This window comes from Octopus bimaculoides, chromosome 2 (assembly GCF_046866305.1).
Source record: "Octopus bimaculoides isolate indiv1 chromosome 2, ASM4686630v1, whole genome shotgun sequence".
Classification (NCBI taxonomy): domain Eukaryota; kingdom Metazoa; phylum Mollusca; class Cephalopoda; order Octopoda; family Octopodidae; genus Octopus; species Octopus bimaculoides.
The window spans coordinates 117575663-117595231 of NC_142929.1; the positions used below are offsets into that span (position 1 = coordinate 117575663).

At 35.2% G+C, this 19569-nt stretch overlaps 1 protein-coding gene across 6 annotated transcripts in view; it reads left to right on the forward strand.

Annotated features, from left to right (window-relative positions):
• Positions 1 to 19569, forward strand: part of LOC106871499 (uncharacterized) — a 36946-nt gene that overhangs the window by 6730 nt on the left and 10647 nt on the right. The window contains exons 1-2 of one of the 6 annotated variants that reach the window (XM_052965548.2): positions 5092 to 5222; positions 18013 to 18108. The exons of 1 other annotated variant lie outside the window; for it this stretch is intronic. In XM_052965548.2, the coding sequence (XP_052821508.1) occupies positions 18102 to 18108 (7 nt within the window). In that variant the 5' untranslated portion in view covers positions 5092 to 5222; positions 18013 to 18101. Of the gene's footprint in view, positions 1 to 5091; positions 5223 to 5674; positions 6386 to 14515; positions 14631 to 18012; positions 18109 to 19569 lie in introns of those variants that run through there. 4 more of the 6 variants (XM_052965546.2, XM_014917987.3, XM_014917985.3 and 1 more) reach the window with 4 other exon arrangements.

Sequence of the window (19569 nt, forward strand, 5' to 3'; positions counted from 1 at the left end):
CTTTGTGTTGGTGCTCACCTGGAATGAGTTGAGCCCTAAGCAACCACTGAATCCACAGCATCGGGATCAGATGCCAACCACGCTCAGCGATGACAGACTTGCGACTTAGACAGCATCTTCCAGTCGCGATTCCAACAGCGAACACCTAAAATGCGAAAACCAGATATCGATTCAAGATGCCACTTGATTGTACTAATACACGTATCACCATCTTCGTCTTTCTAAAAGATATTCTAGTGCAATTGTGTCGCGGTTGAGTTCGTCCCGTAGACGATAGCGTATATAACCAAACAAATAGTGGTTTTTTTTTGTGTGCACGGAAGTAGTTTTTAAAGTACCGCATATATTACTAATGTGGAGGCGCAATGGTCCAGTGGTTAGGGCAGCGGACTCGCGGTTTCGAGTCCCAGACCGGGCGTTGAGTGTGTTTATTGAGCGAAAACACCTAAAGCTCCACGAGGCTCCGGCAGGGGATGGTGGTGACCCCTGTTGTACTCTTTCGCCCCAACTTTCTCTCACTCTTTCTTCCTGTTTCTTGAGTAACGCTGCGATGGACTGGCGTCCCGTCAGCTGGAGGGGGGGGGGGTCACATACGCCATAGAAACTGGGAAACCGGGCCCATGAGCCTGGCTAGGCTTTAAAAGAGCGCATAAATAAATAATAAATATATATTACTAACTCATTGTAACTGAATTATTGGAATAATTTGTAACATTGAGAATGTATGTGTGTGTGTGTGTGTGTGTGTGTGTGTGTGTGTGCGCGTGTGCGCGCGTGTGTATCAGTGGTGACTAGTGTATAGGCACTGCGGAACTGCAGCACCCCCTATTTCCACTCGATATTATTGATAACATCCAATATAATGAGTTCTTTTTTCTTTAATTCTTTCTTTATACTTGTATAATGTCAATAGCTTAATGTCAGTAGCAATCCCCTACAAAAATCCTTGTATAGAACTGTGTTTTTCACAGTGCCAGCGACGTGGTTTTCGGATGTTGTGCGCATGCTCACGTGTCCGAGATAGGAAGCTGCACGCTAGAGAGAGAGAGAGAGAGAGAGAGAGAGAGAGAGAGAGAGAGAGAGAAAGAGAGAGAGAGAGAGAGAGAGAGAGAGAGAGGAAAGAGAGAGAGAGAGAGAGAGAGAGAGAGAGAGAGAGAGAGAGAGAGAGAGAGCACGTACTGTGGTTCACGCAGTGTCGATCCTGGTGTGTTGGTGAAAGGTAGTGTTTCTTTTTTGATTCTGCGTGTGTTGTGCTTAAAAACGTATTTATATTCTTAAGTGTTATAAAGTGTAGAATTAGATTATTATCCAGCTTCCAGTTACAGTATTGTTGCCAGGATTTGACAAATAGACCAGATTTTCTTCCCTTATTTTGTGGCTTAGGGGAAATTTTTGAAAAACAAGGGGGAATTCGCGGCGATGTTCAGTAAACAAATTAAACACACTACTCAGCAGTGTCTAAAGCGCGAACTGATCTAGTTTATGTACAAATTTTCTTTTTATATGTTTGTTTCCTTTTACACAATATTAAAACAACAGCTAAAAATTTTCTGAAACAGTACCCCAGATCAGGCGTCTGGTAACTGACTTAGTAGACACCATAAGATTATCCAACAACCCTGTGTAGCTTTTTGAATTCCGTATGACAAACACTCGTGGACATGCTCACAAAATCAAAAAACAACACAGCACCTATGAATTTCGCAAACATTTTTTTCACACTCAGAATTGTTGAAGCATGGAATAAACTACCCGCATCAATCGTTAGTTGTCGAGACACTATATCCTTCAAAACTTCCATGCACCCTGAAATTCGCCAACAGTACATCTGATGTATCTTTTTTTTTCTTCTTAGTTGTAGTGCACATAAGCACTGTATACAAGAATTTCTTTTATTAAAAAACATTCCCTTCCATATCGGCTAACTCTGATGAGCGTAAAGTTATATAATCAGATTGTTACCTAATACTTCATTGTATTCTTAGTGCGAAACCGATTGGTAAGATCAACCGTGATGGATATATAATACTGTACATTTCATATATATATATATATATATATATATATATATATATAATGCAAGAGAGTTAGGGGTTGAGAATTCAACCCACTAAGGGATAGTATCTATCCAATATACTGCTGGGAGGGTACCCAATTATTGTTACACTAGTGTTATACCAAGTGTAATAAGTGGGAGCGGGTAAAAGAGGGGGTTGTTTTACCCTAAATTTATATATCAATTAGAAAATGGAGGATAGTGTGCTGTACCCAGCGACTTGCAGACAGTGTATCCCGTTGAATTCATTAACTTAATTTGTAACTAAAGTGACAAAAAACCACAAAGTACAAGTGTTTATGACAAACCATGTTATATTGACAACCGGGTTTACAAATAAAAGTACATAAGGAATTTGAGAATAAACATAAACTTTATTCTCAAATTCCTTATTTACTTTTATTTGTAAATCCGGTTGTCAATATAACATGGTTTGTTATAAACACTTGTACTTTGTGGTTTTTTGTCACTTTAGTTACAAATTAAGTTAATGAATTCAACGGGATACACTGTCTGCAAGTCGCTGGGTACAGCACACTATCCTCCATTTTCTAATTGATATATATATATATATATATATATATATATATATATATATATATATATATATATATATATATATGTATGTATGTATGTATGTATGTATGCGCACTTTAAAGGATAGAGACACTAAATATGATATGAAATGGGTAATTATAAGTTACTCTTTACCGTATACTATTGGTTATTCGAAATGTAATCTAATATTGGAAAAAATATTTCATATTTTTACCTCTTATTGCAGGTTACTAAATTGCGGAAACGAATTAACTCTAAAATGCGCTCATTCATTTAGAAAAGTATTTATTTTCTAAATAAGGATTTTTAATTCGAAATAACGTAGATAGAAATGCATATAAGTTAACCCAGTCAAATAATCGCAAATTTACTTCAGTTAGATTTTAATAAACTTACACTAAACCTCAAAACTTTGGTTAATTAAGAAAATATATGATTAGAATTTCAACTTAGCTTGTTCATCTAAATAAATACTAAACATATAATATTCCAAAAAAAAAAAAAATGTATAAAGCTTTTATTACTATGGACTGGTCTGATTTCTCAAACAGAAACGATATTTGCTTCCTCTTTCTTTGGAGCCCTTTTCAATCTCTCCATTTATCTTATATGGTATAATATTATTCTCATTATGTGAATGCATCCTGGCCTAATTAAAAAAAATTTCCCTTTTATTAAGTATATAAAATAGTCTGTTCCTTTAATATCGTGAAAGGCCATTCATTCTAAGTTTAAGTGATACCAGAACTATAATCATATTGTATTTCAACGCATACTCTATTGTCATATTCTCTGAAATTTTATGGTCCTTCACCTAGAATATACTTTAAGAATGACTGTTTAATACTTCGCACCACCCACCCGAATGGGTAAAACCACGAACAAAATTACATAGCATGCCTGCCTTGGATGAATATGTACTGCAAATGAATCAACTAAATGCACATAAGTGCAGAAACGCGTGGTAGATTGGAACTTAAAGAGAATAATAATGTTATAAATAATTTTTGAAGGTGTATGATTATCCATTCTTCCTTATGGTGCCTTGATTATATACTCTGTATGAAATCCAATGAACTGAACTCAGGATCTACGAATCTAATGAAGTACCATTTAATTGTTTATCTTAAGCAATTCTGTATGTTTCATATTCGATGAAGTTAGCCAGATCTGGACTTTATCAGAGTGCTAATAAGGTACTTGCCTGGATTCCAGATCTTTTTTTCTTTTACGTTATATCTCTTATGTTTTATCTTTTACTTGTTTCAGTCATTTGACTGTAGCTGTGCTGGGGAACCGTTTTGAAGGATTTATTTTAGTTGAACAAATTGACCCCAGCGCTTATTTTAAAGCCTGGCACTTATTCTATCAATTGCTTTTGCCGAACCGCTAGATTACAGGAACGTAAACACACCAACACTGGTTGTCAGGCAGTGGTGAGGGGACAAATACAGACACAAGGACGGACACACACACATGACTGTTTTCTTTCAGTTTCCGTCTACCAAATCCAATCCAAAGCTTTAGTAGGCTCGAGGATATTATAGGAGATACTTGCCCAAGGTACTACGCAGTGGGACTGAATCCGGAACCATGTGGTTGGGAAGCCAACTTCTTACCACATAGTCACGTCTGCACCTTTGTGTGTGTGTGTGTGTGTGCGTGTGCGTGTGCGTGTGCGTGTATGTACTTATGTATATATGTATGCACGTATGTAAGTTAGTACGTACATACATACATACACACATACATACCTACATACATACATAAATACATACATACATACATACATGCATACACATGTCTGAAGTTTTAAAATCATTAACACTTTCTATTGCTTTAAAATTTGTAAAATTTCATTCAAAAAATAATGTGTATGTATAATGTATTTTGGGGTGCTTTTTTAAGAAAAAAGAAGAAACAATTTTCAATCTTATACACAAATTATTTGGAAGGCATCTTTTGAGTGGACAATCTTGGAAAACGGGGAAAACAACATTCTAAAATATGAAACATGAGATTGGTGGAGGTAAAAAAAAAATGGCTGGAAATCACTGGTATAAATGCGTGTTAGCATGCACAATTTCAAGTGCGCACACAAATGTTTGGAACGTTTGAGTTATTAATCGATTAATCAATCAATACATATGTGTGTGTGTGTGTGTGCATGTGTATGTGTAGGTATATATATTCACACACATGTGCGGAGATATATTCATGCATACAATCACACGTATACACATACATACATATGTGTGTGTGTGTGTGTGTGTGTGTGTGTGTGTGTGTGTATCATTTTACAATAGACAAAGAGATTTGCTTTTATTAAAAAAGTAAAGTGTTTAGTAAAATAATTATATAAGCACAGATACGTACACATTCACATATCTTACTTTTAAATGGGGGTGTCTTCTAGTTCTAATTTATTCTATGAGCTTCGATGAGTTCAGCAGTAATTGAGCGTCATCGGTTGTGACGTCAGAAAAGCCAAGATGGACCAGAACAGGCACTGCCTCGTTGAAAGGAAACTGAATACACACGAGCAATGATATACAATATTCGCCATCATCTTCCTCCACCTAACTTGACATAATTTCAGTTTTTACAGGTCAGTTCCATATATCAAAATTTGTACTTTAACATGCGTGCCTGCTGAAATCACAATGATTTTATTATACATAGTAACTGTAAAGGTATCGGCTGTGATATTTTGAGAGGCTTCGTTATTGATGTTGATGTTTAAATCACCTTAGTGTACGTAGATTTCTTTAAACAACCTTGTCCCACTGATCTTTGATTTTTGTGTTAATAGCTGTGATGGTGGTGATTTTTTTACCCTTTCGTTTACAACGACAGTTGTCTAAAATTTCATTAGACTAATTTATCATCATTATCATCATCATCATCATCATTATTATTAATGTTCCGTTATCTAATTTTTATTGCGGGCGACTGTTACTGTTACCTTATCAATTGTGGAAAATACAATAAACATCCAAATTCACAAACACGCGCACATACAGACATACACAACAAGTCAGTATCTAAGTGTTTTGTACAACCAACCTTGTTTGTTACACAGATAACCTTGCACACCTCATGCATATAATAGACGACAACAGCATATTAAGTATTATGTTTTTCTACAAAAAAAATAAAATAAGAAAGTGTAAACATATTTGATATATATATTTGCATAAAGGTTGGAGTTTTTCTCCACACATAGTCACTTTGAGAATGTCACGCCTGTTGCAAATATAGTTGAAGTTTTACGCGTATGTAGCTACAATTGTATATGTATTGGAGTACGTATTTATCTCCTAATTACTATACACGTAATACACTGATTCAGAAAACTCTTTGTTTCATTGGTTGCTGAAAACCTTGCCCCACTTATTAACGTTTATAAGAAACTTTGTAATCTGGTGGTCACTTATTTTAAATTTTCATCGAAACTATTAACAGTATTATATTGAGGGTGAATTTAATTCCCTACACAAATCAGTCTTGTATCGCGACGAATGAAATCAAAAAATATATCGATTATTTAACCTTTTGTACATATATGTGTGTGTGGACCATACAAATTATCACAGAAGAGACAGAACTGGCTTAACACCGTTTGGCTTTTCTCTTTTTGGACACTAAAAAAGAAAAGAAAAGAAAGAAAGAAAAAAAGCGGAATATTCTGTTTTATAAATTTATACGTTTTCATCTTATATTCTTCCATTATGTCAGCTCTTGTTGACATTTCGAATTTTGTGGAACAAGGTTGGTGATGCTTTCGATTTCTTCACGTCTATCATCATCATCATCATCATCCATGCCGTCTTGATAGTCTTCATCCTATATCGATTTTTATTTTCATTTGCCAAGTTATGTAGCCTTGAATGACCAGACCTATGATCAACGACATTTCATCCGTAACCATCCTGCCTTTTTTTTTCTTTTTTTTTTTTCGGATAAGTGCATTCAATGCCTCTTTCTTTTTCTAAAGCAGTAGAAGGTAATGTTAGAAAGAGTTACCTACTTTTTCTAGCAAGTCAAGTGACTTTAATAAAGTTCTGTTTGGTGCTGGTAGTGGTGTTGCACTGAGATCAGTCGAGTAGATTCACCGTTCCAGAATATTTTTTATAAATACGTTTGAGTCTCACATTTCTAATATAGTGATAAGTTGAAAATCCCCGATGTGTTTCCCCTTCAACCATATTATATTACACGTATCCAAATTATTAGTAATTGCAAACTCCATTGTCCAAAAATACAGGTGAAATCTGCAATAGATACATTATTTTGTAGTTAAACAATATATTTAATGGAAATAACGTTTTTTTTTATCAACTGGAGATAACTTGTGATGATAATCTGGCGTCTTATTTAGACTGACTTTGTTGTTTAGCCCTTAGTGAACCCTGCTCATGTTCACATGCATTTCATTTGTGACTCTTTCCAAGTAATTTGTCTTGGCAAAATTAAACCAATCTTTTCTTCAGGTGCCAAACAAATTTTGGGTTTCTTTAAACCAAAATAAATAAAAATAATAATTTGCTAAGATCTCACAGTCGAATGAATATTTACACTTTGGACTAACAAAATTGTTATTCCATTTTTTTTTTTTTTGAGACTGTAAAATGTAATTTGAAAGTGATTTAACTGCTATTTTTGGAGAATCGAGCGGCTACAATGGCTCTTATCTAGGTGATAGAAGAGTATTATCTTTAAGTATCGTCTCTTTACGGATCAATGTATCGATAGGCAGAAGGGTTAAATATTCACCAACAGGAGAGATGGAAAGCCACATTGATTTCCTACTGATTTTCAATACAGAAGCATGAAGAATTTATCTAAATTTAAAGTACCTCTCTGTCTTTGCAAGAAAATGAAAGAAAAAGTCATGTATCTGTGTTAGCATGAGTTACATAGATTTTGAACCTGTTTTCATGTACGTTCAAGGGTTTGGGTGATTTACTAAATTTAGATATTTACAAATGAATTACTGTAAATTTGTTAGAATGAAACAGCGCATACCCCCACACACACACACATACACACAAATGAGGGCTTCTGCAAAGTTATTTGTAATTAATCAGTTACTGAATTTTTAAGAAAAATATTTTTTCTCCTAATTTCCAATAATTTTCAGTCATTCATTTAGCGACTTTGAGTTGTGTCCCTTTATAGCAAATTTTCTGGGCCATCGGATATAGTAAAAAAAGGAATAAATAATAAATGATGAGATCAATGCAATAACCTAAAAAGTCTGTTTGGATCCAATCACTGAACTTGTGAGAGTATAAAATTATGATGCTTTTTTTTTTTTTTTTTTTGTATTTTTGGTTTAAGCACCCTGTATAACCCCTCATAACTATCATTATTTTTTTTAGAATTTTCAGAAATTTTTTGCGAATTTGTTTCACACACGGGAATTCCCACGACTATAAAAAAAAAAAAAATGAAACGAAAAGAAATGTTGTGCGATTTAAGGGCGATTTAGCTGTTGTTTTCCGCACATCTCGTGACCACTCGATGCCTTTCTCGTTTCTTTGTCGCTCTGATATGTATTGATGTTTTTCAATATTTTCTCCCCATAGACACATTTAAGTAAAAAAAATTGGCATTCTATGTATTTTAAACGCCGATTAAAAAGAGGAAAAAGAAAATGGAACTTTTAGGGTTTATTGGTGGGGGAGGGGTTTAAAAATTTTTTTAAATCTTTTTTTTTTCCATAATGGTATGAATTCCTATGTGTAGAACACAAATTCGCTAAAAAATTTTGAAAATTCTAAAAACTAAAAAAGTTATGGAGTGCTTAAACCAGAATTCTCTCTTAAAAAAAAAATTTTTTAGCTCCAGTTTATTATTGACTGCGTTGTTCTATCATCATCGTTTAACGTCCGCTTTCCATGCTAGCATGGGTTGGACGATTTGACTGAGGACTGGTGAAACCAGATGGCTACACCAGGCTCCAATCTGATTTGGCAGAGTTTCTACAGTTGGATGCCCTTCCTAACGCCAACCACTCAAAGAGTGTAGTGGGTGCTTTTACGTGCCACCGGCACGAAGGCCAGTCAGGCGGTACTGGCAACAGCCATGCTCAAAATGGTGTGTTTTATGTGCCACCCGCACAAGAGCCAGTCCAGGGGCACTGGCAACGTTCTATGATCAAAAGTATTTCTGTTAGTACAGTGGCTCTAAGTCTGTTATTTGGTGTGTCCATTCTTAGCAACCCAGATTCGGCTACTGTTTCTAGCAGTTCAAGTTAGGTTCCGAAACTTTCCATGATTAATTGGATACAACTTACATGTATGTGTGAGGGCACACAAAGTGCATGCTGTCTGAGATGCTTTATTTGGACAGTTCACTCTACATTTTCTCAAAAATAAGGATTAGTCTACTTTTACTTGTGTAACTAAAGCATGAAAATAAGAACTATACATCTTTTAATGATTATTTCAAATTTTGGCTCACGGCCAGTCCAATGTACTAATGATTTTGTCAGCATTCTGCAGCTTACCTTATTTTGTTAAAAGCAGATTAGTTATCAATTAATCTGTTTTTATTTTCCGGATTATCACAAAGATTTATGAATCTAACGGGATTTTGGTGTTGTGTTTTTGTCATGGGAAATGTAAAGACATGATCCAGCTCGTTTCTTCACACAAAGTAGGTTGTGGCCAGTGTAGGCGACATGTAAAAGGCACCTGTATTAGTGATAGGTAAAGGACACCCAGTACACTCTGTAAAATGGATGGTGTTAGAAAGGGCATTCAACCATAGAAACCAAACCAAAACAGACGACTGGAGCCTGGTGCAGCTCTTTAGCTTACCAGCTCCAGTCAAACCATCTAACTCATGCCAGCATGGAAAACAGAAGCTGAATGATGATAATAATGAACACATGCACACATAATGATATACACATACCCTTACATCTACATACACATATTGACACATTACATACATATCTACTGACTAACGTTGCAAATTTGAACATACATACAAATATTTAGGGATGAATGCACATTGATATATAAGCCACACATACGCAGAGTTAAACATTCACTGGGATACCTAAAATATAATGTTGGGATTAAACTGAGTAACTTCTCTTCTTTAACAGGATTTGTTATGAGTACTATACCAACCCAAGTGATCATTTTTTTCAAATAGTCATGTCCCAGCTTGTACCCAATTGAAAAATCAATACAATTAACAAAGCAGTATAAGTTTGTGTTGTGAGAAAAGAAACCCAACATTTTGGTCAAGGTTCTTCATTGATGAAGAGTTGAGTTCTTGAATGAAGGGCCTTGCCTGAAACAGATCAGTGTTCATCTCGTGGTACACAAGCTTATCTTATTTCTTGACTTAATTCATTTTTCTTAAGATTGACTAGTTACCTTGGACTTCAGTGTTTTATTTTGAAGTAAAAGAATTCTCATACCTTAATACTTATTTTATGCTCAAACCTACCAGGAATTCGCAAGGTACTTGTTTTCTATGCTTAAAAGTTTCTTTTTATGCATGAAGAACTATCTCCTCTTAATTGACTTTATAAGCAATAAGCTGGTATCTTATGAAAGATTATTTCTCATTTCCATGCTGAATTATGTTATATAATGTTGTGTGACATATGAATGTGTTTATTTGTAAGAGTATAGGAGGTTGAAATGGATTTGGCAGTTATATTGTAATTTAGCCACTGGGTCAGTTCTGTTTGACTTGATCTACTTGTTTATTTTCACTCCTGACCCTCCTGTCTTTTCAGACATGGTGTATCTAATGTGATCCATATCAGATATATTGTCTACAATGTATCCTGGTATGATCTTAGGCAAATTCATTAGCTATTTCTTGCAGATCAAGCTGCTGCTTAGAACTTACCTCATTCACATTAACTACATTGAGCTGCTGAGTAGAAACTTCTCAGATTTGTGTTTTGTTTGTTGTTGATATTCTTTAAACAGTTGTGAGGCATGTTGCATATGTTGTAGCATTCTTCATTCATCAACTTGTCCATTGTTCCACAGAGCTATTGAAAATAGGCAATCCACTTCCTAAATATAACTAGCTTAATTTCTTAATTGTGCATAAACACTATTAATTTGTTATTCTTCCATTGTTTTTCTTTCTTTCCAGGCCATAAATAGACTTTCTTTACAATAGTAATTATTTACTTAGTCACTGGTTTTAGTTGTTTGTTATAATCGTTTTTCTTGTTTCAAACAAAATGCTTTTAATTTTGGTGTAAAAACTGTCAATGAAGTAGTTGTAGGTGGTATACTACATTGTAGTAAAATACAAGCAATGGATGCAGAGAACATACAGCACAAGGAGAGTAGTTGATTAGGATCAGCAAGATATGCAATTTAATTTTCTACTGATGGTTAATAAAGTGATTGCTCATCAGACATCAGTTCCTGTATGTAGGAGAGGAAACTGCATCGGTGCAGATGTGTAATGTAAATAAATGGTACATGAAAAAGTGCTGTAAGTTTTTGATATAGCTTGCAATGGAGTTGGACTATAAAAAGGTTTTCGTCTGCTCTATGAAAGTTTAGCCTGATGCAAGAGATGACTCATGATAAGACGTGGAGAAGAACACTGTATTATAGACTTAACCAATCCATACTAATATACAGGGTGTCCACAAAGTTTGGCTACATGGAGTAAATAAAATCATAACATAAACAGTTAAATATAAGAAGTAATAATTTCTTAAAGTATGTGTTAATCCTCATGTACCCAGACTTTGTGGACACCCTGTAGAACACCTTTCTCTCTTTTCTATCAGCCTCTCACTCTGGTTATCTCTCTTCTGTTTACCCTCTCGGTCATGATGAAACACTGACAATATAAGATAAGGAGAATTCTCCACTTTTACCTGAGACAAGACAACCTCTCAAGTGCTAGTGTCATGATGAAACGCACCAAATACATTCTGTAAAGAGACATCTCTGGTGCTGGTACCATGATAAAATGCATGTGGTTGGCACTGTAAAGTGCATGTTAGGATGGGCATCTAGCCATAGCAACCATCCTCAAAATGGAATGTGCAACTGAGCCTTGGTCTTTGATCCAACTAGGAGGACAGTAACTTCATATTAGAACTGACTTAGAGTGTGTGTCTTCCTTTTCAACCCATGATAATTATGGAAAAACTGGCACAAAATGATGATGATGTGTCATTTAGTTTATCTGTTTTCAATGTTGGCATCTTTAAATTACCACCTACTTCAGTGCCACATGGTAAATAAAAATATAAAAAGTTATAGCTGTTATTATTTAATCCCAGTCTGCCTTCAATCAAGGTGACATGAGTTTCCTCATTGATACTTTGATATGGCAGCTACTCAAACAACAGTTAGTGAGCTTTTACATCAGAATACACTGTTTTTTTTTTTGTTTTTTTTTTATCCCCCATGATTTGGCTTCAACACATGATTACGTGATACAAGCCACATATGAATGTTTGGTGCAGCCTAATGTTCTGACATTCTGTGAGAGGATCTGCAAATGATGCTAAACAAGTCTGAAACATATCTCACTTGTTTCTTCTTTTAATATATGTTCTTTTTTTATTTGTTCATGAAAATGTTTACACTTGTACAGGTGTTTTAATGCCAGCATATCACTTGGCATGAACTCTGTTAACTCAGCAAGTTACAATCCCACTCACCATACCATTTTTTACTTTTGTCTAGCACCACCACACTGTACATTCTGGTTATGTGGCATTGTAATATGATTGTTATACTGTAGTTCTTTTCATAGCCTCTGACAATGAATCCACATCACAAAAATTGACATAATATAGTTGGCTGTGCATACTAATTTGAATTTCTTACAAATAATGTCTGTTAGAGGATGGATTGATGTCCCCCCCCCCCCCCATCTATGCCTTTGTGGCAAATAAAATAAATTATTATTATTATTATTGCTGGCAGAATTGTTAGCATGCTGAACAAAATGCTTAGTGGTATTTTGCCTGTCGCTACATTCTGAGTTCAAATTCCACCAGGGTCACCTTTGCCTTTCATCATTTCAGGGTCGATAAATTAAGTACCAATTGAGTACTGGCGTCGATGTAATGGATTTGTCCCTCCCCCCAAATTTCAGGCCCTGTGCTTATGGTAGAAAGGATTATTATTATTATTATTATTCAACATTTGAATTTCAGGCTGATTTCTACTGCATCACCTGCTACAAATCCATGTTGCTGGTGTGTGTGTGCAGCATTGTGTATTCTTTGTTATTGGGAGAGTACAAACACTTCCTGGTATTATATTACATCAGACTGTATTGTTATGGGGTTTGGTTACAGTCTTTGTTGTATTGTGTGTTGTGTGTGTAATGCGAGCTGTGTTCTTCTGTTGGGTATCTGGCCTGTATATTACAGATAGTGGTTCATCATCATCATCAACATCACTTAACATCTGTTTTCCATGCTGGCATGGGTTGGATGGTTTGACTGAAAACTAGTAATGTGGAGCTGCACCATGTAGTTTGTTTCTGTTTTGTATTTTGTCACCTCCTTGTGTATAGAAGAAACTATGGACAATTTTTAGGCTTTTTTGTTCTGTGGTATTTTCAGTCCTCTGTGTATTGGAGATAATTTATTATTTGTTCATAGCATCTGTAACTCATGGTGGTTTCAATTAACAAGTTTGTTAGTGGGGCCAGAGCAAGGCAGAAAAGTAGAGGTGATAGTGAGTCTTCTTTGGAAATTCCTCTTCATATGGTTATAGGGTAGGTTTTAATGACTTGTCATACATTTTTCAATGTTATATTGGTTTTCCAATTTACCATTGCATGGTTGATATATTTTAGTTGTGTTGGAGCTACTTTGTTTGGAGAGATTCCAGTATCCATGAGTATGGAATACTGTCTAATGTTTTCTGGTAACCAATCCAAGTCATATTGAGGTTTGTCTTTCCCTTTTATTGTCCTCTATAGTGGCTCGATTTACTGGAAGCTGCTCTTTACAACCATACATCCTTCTCTGACACTCCTTTTGTTCTTCTGGTAAAAATTTGTTATTTTCCAGGTGTATTACAAGCCAGTTATTGACAACTGGTGTGAGGGTTTTGTAGGTTACTAATAGGCATGTTATTGGCCTATAATTTTGTGGGTATATAGTGTCTTTGTTTTTTGGATTTAGGGTGTTTTTCCCTTCTAGCATCCAGTTTGGTGCTATTAAACTAGCATAATTGTTGTTAGCATGCTGGGCATAATGTTTAGCAGTATTTTGTCTGTTGCTGCGTTCTGAGTTCAAATTCCACCGAGGTTAACTTTGCCTTTCATCCTTTTGGGGTCGATAAATTAAAAACCAGTCAAGTGCTGGGGTTGATGTAATTGACTAGTCCCCTCCCCCAAATTTCAGGCCTTGTGCTTATAATAGAAAGGATTATTATTATTATCATTGTTCAAATGCCGCTGGGGGCAACTTTGCCTTTCATCCTTTTGGGGTTGATAAATTAAGTACCAGTGAAACACCTGGGATCGATGTAATTGACTAGCCCCCTCCCCCAAAATTTCAGGCCTTGTGCCTTTAGTAGAAAGAATTATTATTATTATTAGTGATGAGGATGGAGGAGTCAAAAAAAGTGAAGGTACTTTAGCATAGCTAAAGTTCAGTGCTGTAATATTCTGAATTTGAAGTACACTGGATAAGGTCAGCTTAACTTCTCAATAAATAAAAACCATTAGACAGGAGGATTCAGTCAAGTGCTTTCCCTTACAACCATTTGCCTGCTGCCTTCAGAAAGAAATTATTATTATTATTATTGTTGCCATCTATTTTTATCTATAGCTGTGTAGGTGTGTCTTTGTTTTATGATTTATTGTATTGAGTGAAGCTGCTTTACCTTGGTAAGAAGTTAGTTGTTGTCGATAAACCAGCTGCATTAAAGATGGTTAGCTACAGGTTGTACGTACCTTGTCAGATTGTCTTGCTGCCAACCTTTAAATATATTTCTTATATATACAATAAGGAACTGGTGATGTGTGATTTTTAAAGGTAAGTTATTGCAGTTGATCTTCTTAACAATAAGTGATTTTTCTTTTAAAATTTGTAATCCTCTTATTCCTCTATACATTGAAAGCAAGATAATGTTCATGTTGTTAATGTATTGTTTACATGTTGTTGTTGTTCTGATGGACTATTGTTGGTGGATATGTATGTGTTTTTGATAGAGTATCCATATAATTAATAGCTTTTCAATCATGGTCACTCCTTCTTTTTTCTTGGCACAGTTCAATGTAAAAAGATAGTAAGGTGTGAATTGAAGTGGATTTGGCTGCTATTTCTTGCAAGTGAAGCGACAGCATTGAGACATTGTTTTGCTTGATGAAGGGAAAATGTTGTCATTCCGAAAGAACTCCTGCATGAGGAATTGGCTACTGGCACAAGAGCACGAGGATGACCTCATCTTCGTTTCAAAGACGTCTGTAAGAGGGATATGAAGTCACTGGATCTGGACGTCCTGAGATGGGAGGAGGTTGCAAATTAGTGCCCACACTGAAGGCAAATACTGTGAAAGGGAATGGAGAGAGTGGAAGAAAAGCAGGAACTCGCCATCAAAGAAAAGTGCACTCAGCGGAAGGAAAAATCAGTAGCGCCACCAGAGAGCTCCTTCAAATGCAGTTGCTGTATGCATGACTTCCACTCCTGTGTGGGCCTGTACAGCCACAACAGATGTTGCACCACCAGCTGTCTACTTAAAGTTATATATAGTTACGATACATCCACTCTTACAGTTTTCATCTCCAGTTTAGGACCCCCATCTTGTCCAGAATAAATATTGATCTACTGGAAGCTGTCCAGTGTTATGTAACCAGACAAATACACTCTTGTGGTCAATTACCATATCTTGAACATGTTGCACACTAAAATATCGACACATAGCAGCTGACCCACAATTTCCAACAATTTCGGCCTCCTTTTTGAATTCAGTACCTCTGCCACCCATGGATATGCTTATAAAATTGAAAAATGGTGCAGCACCCATGTTTTTTGGAGACATCTTTTTATCTGCTCAGAATTATCAATGTATAGAATAAACTACCTGTGTCAATTGTTAGCAGTCAGAACACTGCATCATTCAAAAATTCTATGCTTCCTGAAATTCACCAACACTAATCCTCATGTCCGTGCAACCTTTCTTCTTCATGGTTCTTTTATTGTTCACTTTCCTGTCTTTTTGTATTTTGTGTCCTGTGCTTGTCCTTCTGTCATTGCTGTCTTCCTTTATTCCACATATGGCTGCTCCCTGTCCCTTCTTTTCATCTTTTTTGACAATTTGTTGTGCATCTGAGCACTGTATACAATAAGCTCATTATTTTTATAGTATCAATACCAATCTCCCCTCTCTCATAAAGTATAGGCCAGTGCCAGTGTTAACTTTGTTTTTTTTTTGTTTTTTTTTGGTTGGAACTATTTTTTTAGTTCAGCAAACTAAAAGAAGCAGTTTGATGCCTTGCTTATTGAGACTACTTATAGCTGCAGTAGTTAGGCTGGAACTCATGGCATTGTGGTTAGTAGTCTACTACTTTGCCTCTACTATGTTAATTTTCATTCAATACACACTTTTTTTTTATACATAATATGCCTAAGAAACTATAGAAGTTTATCTTTGAATACAGTTCTGTATGCTAAACACTATGAGCAACACGTCTGTTAGCTTAATGTAACCTCCTTGTCTCGCTGCTTCACAGCAATGTTTGGACCAAGCATTCAGACTAAAGTTTATTCTCCTCTAATGACATTTGTAAAACTGTTCTGTCGTCTCATATATCATCACACGTCTGAAGTTTCTTATGGTTTTCCAAGTTATTGCAGATGTTGTCTTAGTTAATCATGATCCACTGCTGTACCATATCTTATATTTCATATAAGCATCATACAGTTGAACAAGAATGAAGACCTTTATAAAGTTGCTCAACCTTCTAGATATAGCAGCTGAAATCTCAAATGATACTACTGTCTTTAAAAAAAAAAAAAAACATAGAAAAAGCAGGCAAATTGGATAATGTAGAACAAAATATATTGTGTGAAAAATAAAATGAGATGGCACATCTGGAATGCTTTTAGTCATGGGTTACTTAATCATCTCAGGCCTTGGGCTAAGTAACAGCAGCAGCAACAGCAGCAGCAACAGCAACAACATAGTCTTCCCATTTGCTTCACTGACATTCATTACAAGTTCTCTGCTTTCCTAGACCAGTTTTCACTGGTGCAAATGTGTACCCATATGTATGTATTTGCACAGTTAGAGGTGTGTACATGAAGGCTGGTATGAATAAACACAAACATTTTTGTATGGGTTGTACATGTTTGTCTTTATGGAGAGAGAGAGAGACAGACAGACACTGGCTCACATACCTGAAACGAAGTGGGTTGAGAAGCTTTGATTAACTGAGATTATCTATACAGCCTCTGTCTAATGTTGATTAAATTTTAAAACAAGCAAAAGGGATAACTCCAATAAAATCAGTTAATTGAAATTTTGGAAAATACAGAAAATGCAGCAAAATTGTTGAAAACAATTGACATGATTTTAGCCTTAGACCTCCCATTAATTGATTCTATTGCAGTTATCTCTTGTAGCTACTTTTAGATTTTAAGCATTCCTACAGGGAAATTTTATCTATTAATCGCATGGATAATCTCAGTTAATTGAAGTTTTTCAAATTATCATGTTAATTGTGTGAGACCCTATTGTATTTAGTATGCAGTACTTTCCCTTGGGCCATATTGTTTATGCATGTGTGTATGTATAGATACACATGTGTGTAAGTAGACACACATATACACACACACACAGATATATGAAAAAAAGGGGTATTCAGCCAAAGAAAGTTGTCTGTGTGGATAAGTTGTATCTGCTCATAGGGTACATGCTCAGACATGGCAGTAGCTTCTTTTTTTTGTGTATTTAAAAGCATTCTGCTCACTTCACTTCCAGAGAATGTTAATCTCTGATGGACTTAGCACGTTATCTCATCAGAGAGAGCATGGTTGTTGCATTTCTCTAACACACACACACACTCTTTCTCTCTCTCTCTCTCTCTCTCTCTCTCTCTCTCTTTCTCTCCCTGTCAGCATAATTTAGTCATTTTAAACTGGGCAGGCTTAATTCTGTGAAACTCTCTCACCATGTATTTCTGTTTGTCGCTTTCTTTTCCTTCCCTGTCTTTCAGTTACTTCCTGATTGTCAATTTCCCTCTCTCTCTCAAATTGGCTTTCTATTAACTTCTTCCTTCTTTTACTTTTGAATAATCTTTCTTCTCCATCCTCTCCTCACTGTCTCTCTCTCACATAGTCCCAACCCTCTCCTCTTCATCAGCATCTAATTATATTTCCTGTTTAGACCAGTTTAAATATTGGTTTCTAATTTTAGCACAAGGCCAGTAATTTCGGAGGAGGGGGCTAGTCAATTATCTCAACCCCCAGTGCTCAGCTGGTTCTTATTTTATTGACACCGAAAGGATGAAAGGTAAAGTCAACCTCATTGAAATTTGAACTCAGAACATAAAGATGAACAAAATTTCATTAAACATTTTGCTCAATGTGTTAACAATTCTGCCAGCTTGCTGCTTGACCAGTTTAACCTTTTTCTTACCAACCCTGCTGAAATTGGCTCTGGCTTTGTAATACAAATGTTTTGTTTTCATAAGTTTTGAATCAAAATTTTCCACCAAACCTTAGTCACAATTTATATTCCTAACACTAGCTTAATGATAACTAAGTTATTTTACTAAATTCTTAGAATAATTGAAAGAAACATAGAGCATCTCAAAATGAATACGGTAACGGAAGGGTTAAATATTGACCAAGCGATGATACTGACCAACAATAGCTTTCAACAAGGTCAGGATATATCTACACTCTCAATCATTGCTCATCCAGTTATCAAGAACTGGATATTTATCACCATGGTGATAAATAAATCAGGACATTAACTAAATAAGACATGGGTTCAATTCTTACTCTGCACTAGAAAACAGAATGCCAATTATTGGCTCATTATTCTCATCAATTGCTTTTCATAAAATTTATCTCATTCAACTTTCTATTTTGTTCATTATCATCCTTTATGTCTTTTGTGGTGAGGTTTCGTAGAATCTAGTCTGTTTACTCTTGCATCCACTAATTGTTACTTGTCTTCTGTACATGTCCAGCCCAGTACCATTTGTAGGAATGTCATTTAGTCTTGTTTGTTCTCTGATCCATTTCATTTGTTTTAAGGTCCTCCTCTGATTTTTGAACCGTGTTCTGTTATCAATTGAACAGAATAAATTTATATTTTGACTAAACATTTTGGGTACTTTATTGAATTAGTTTTTGTTGTCTTTCACATATGCACGCACACACACACACACACACACACACACACACACACACACATCCTAGTCACTTTGGACCCTCCTGTAGATTTCTAATTCCTATTATTATAGAATTGCATTGTAGAATTCTAAATTCTAGTATTGATATATTGTAAATACTGTTATTGTAGAATTCTTAATTCTGTTTTGTAAAATTCTTTATTTCTTTTATTGTGGACTTCAAAATTCTGTTGTCAAATTTTTAAATCTGTTATGGTAGAATTATGAATTCAATTATTGTAAAATTCTAAATTCGATTATAGAATTCTTAAACCTGTTATTGTTGAATTTTTAATTCCATTTTTGTAGAATTCTAAACTCTCCAATTTTAGTTTGATATTAATATTGTTTTATTGACTTTATTTTACTTTTTTGTTCTTTCTGTTTTATCATCACTATTGTCATTTCTTTTGTCATCATTGCTGTTTTTAAAATTTATTTTGTCATTGCGATTATTAGAAATATTCTCTGCTTCATCCCACATAAACATCACATAAAGAACACATTGGTTTTATGGAGTTAAGCAAATGAGAGAGAAATCTCTTGGCTATGGAACCTATTTATCACAGCTA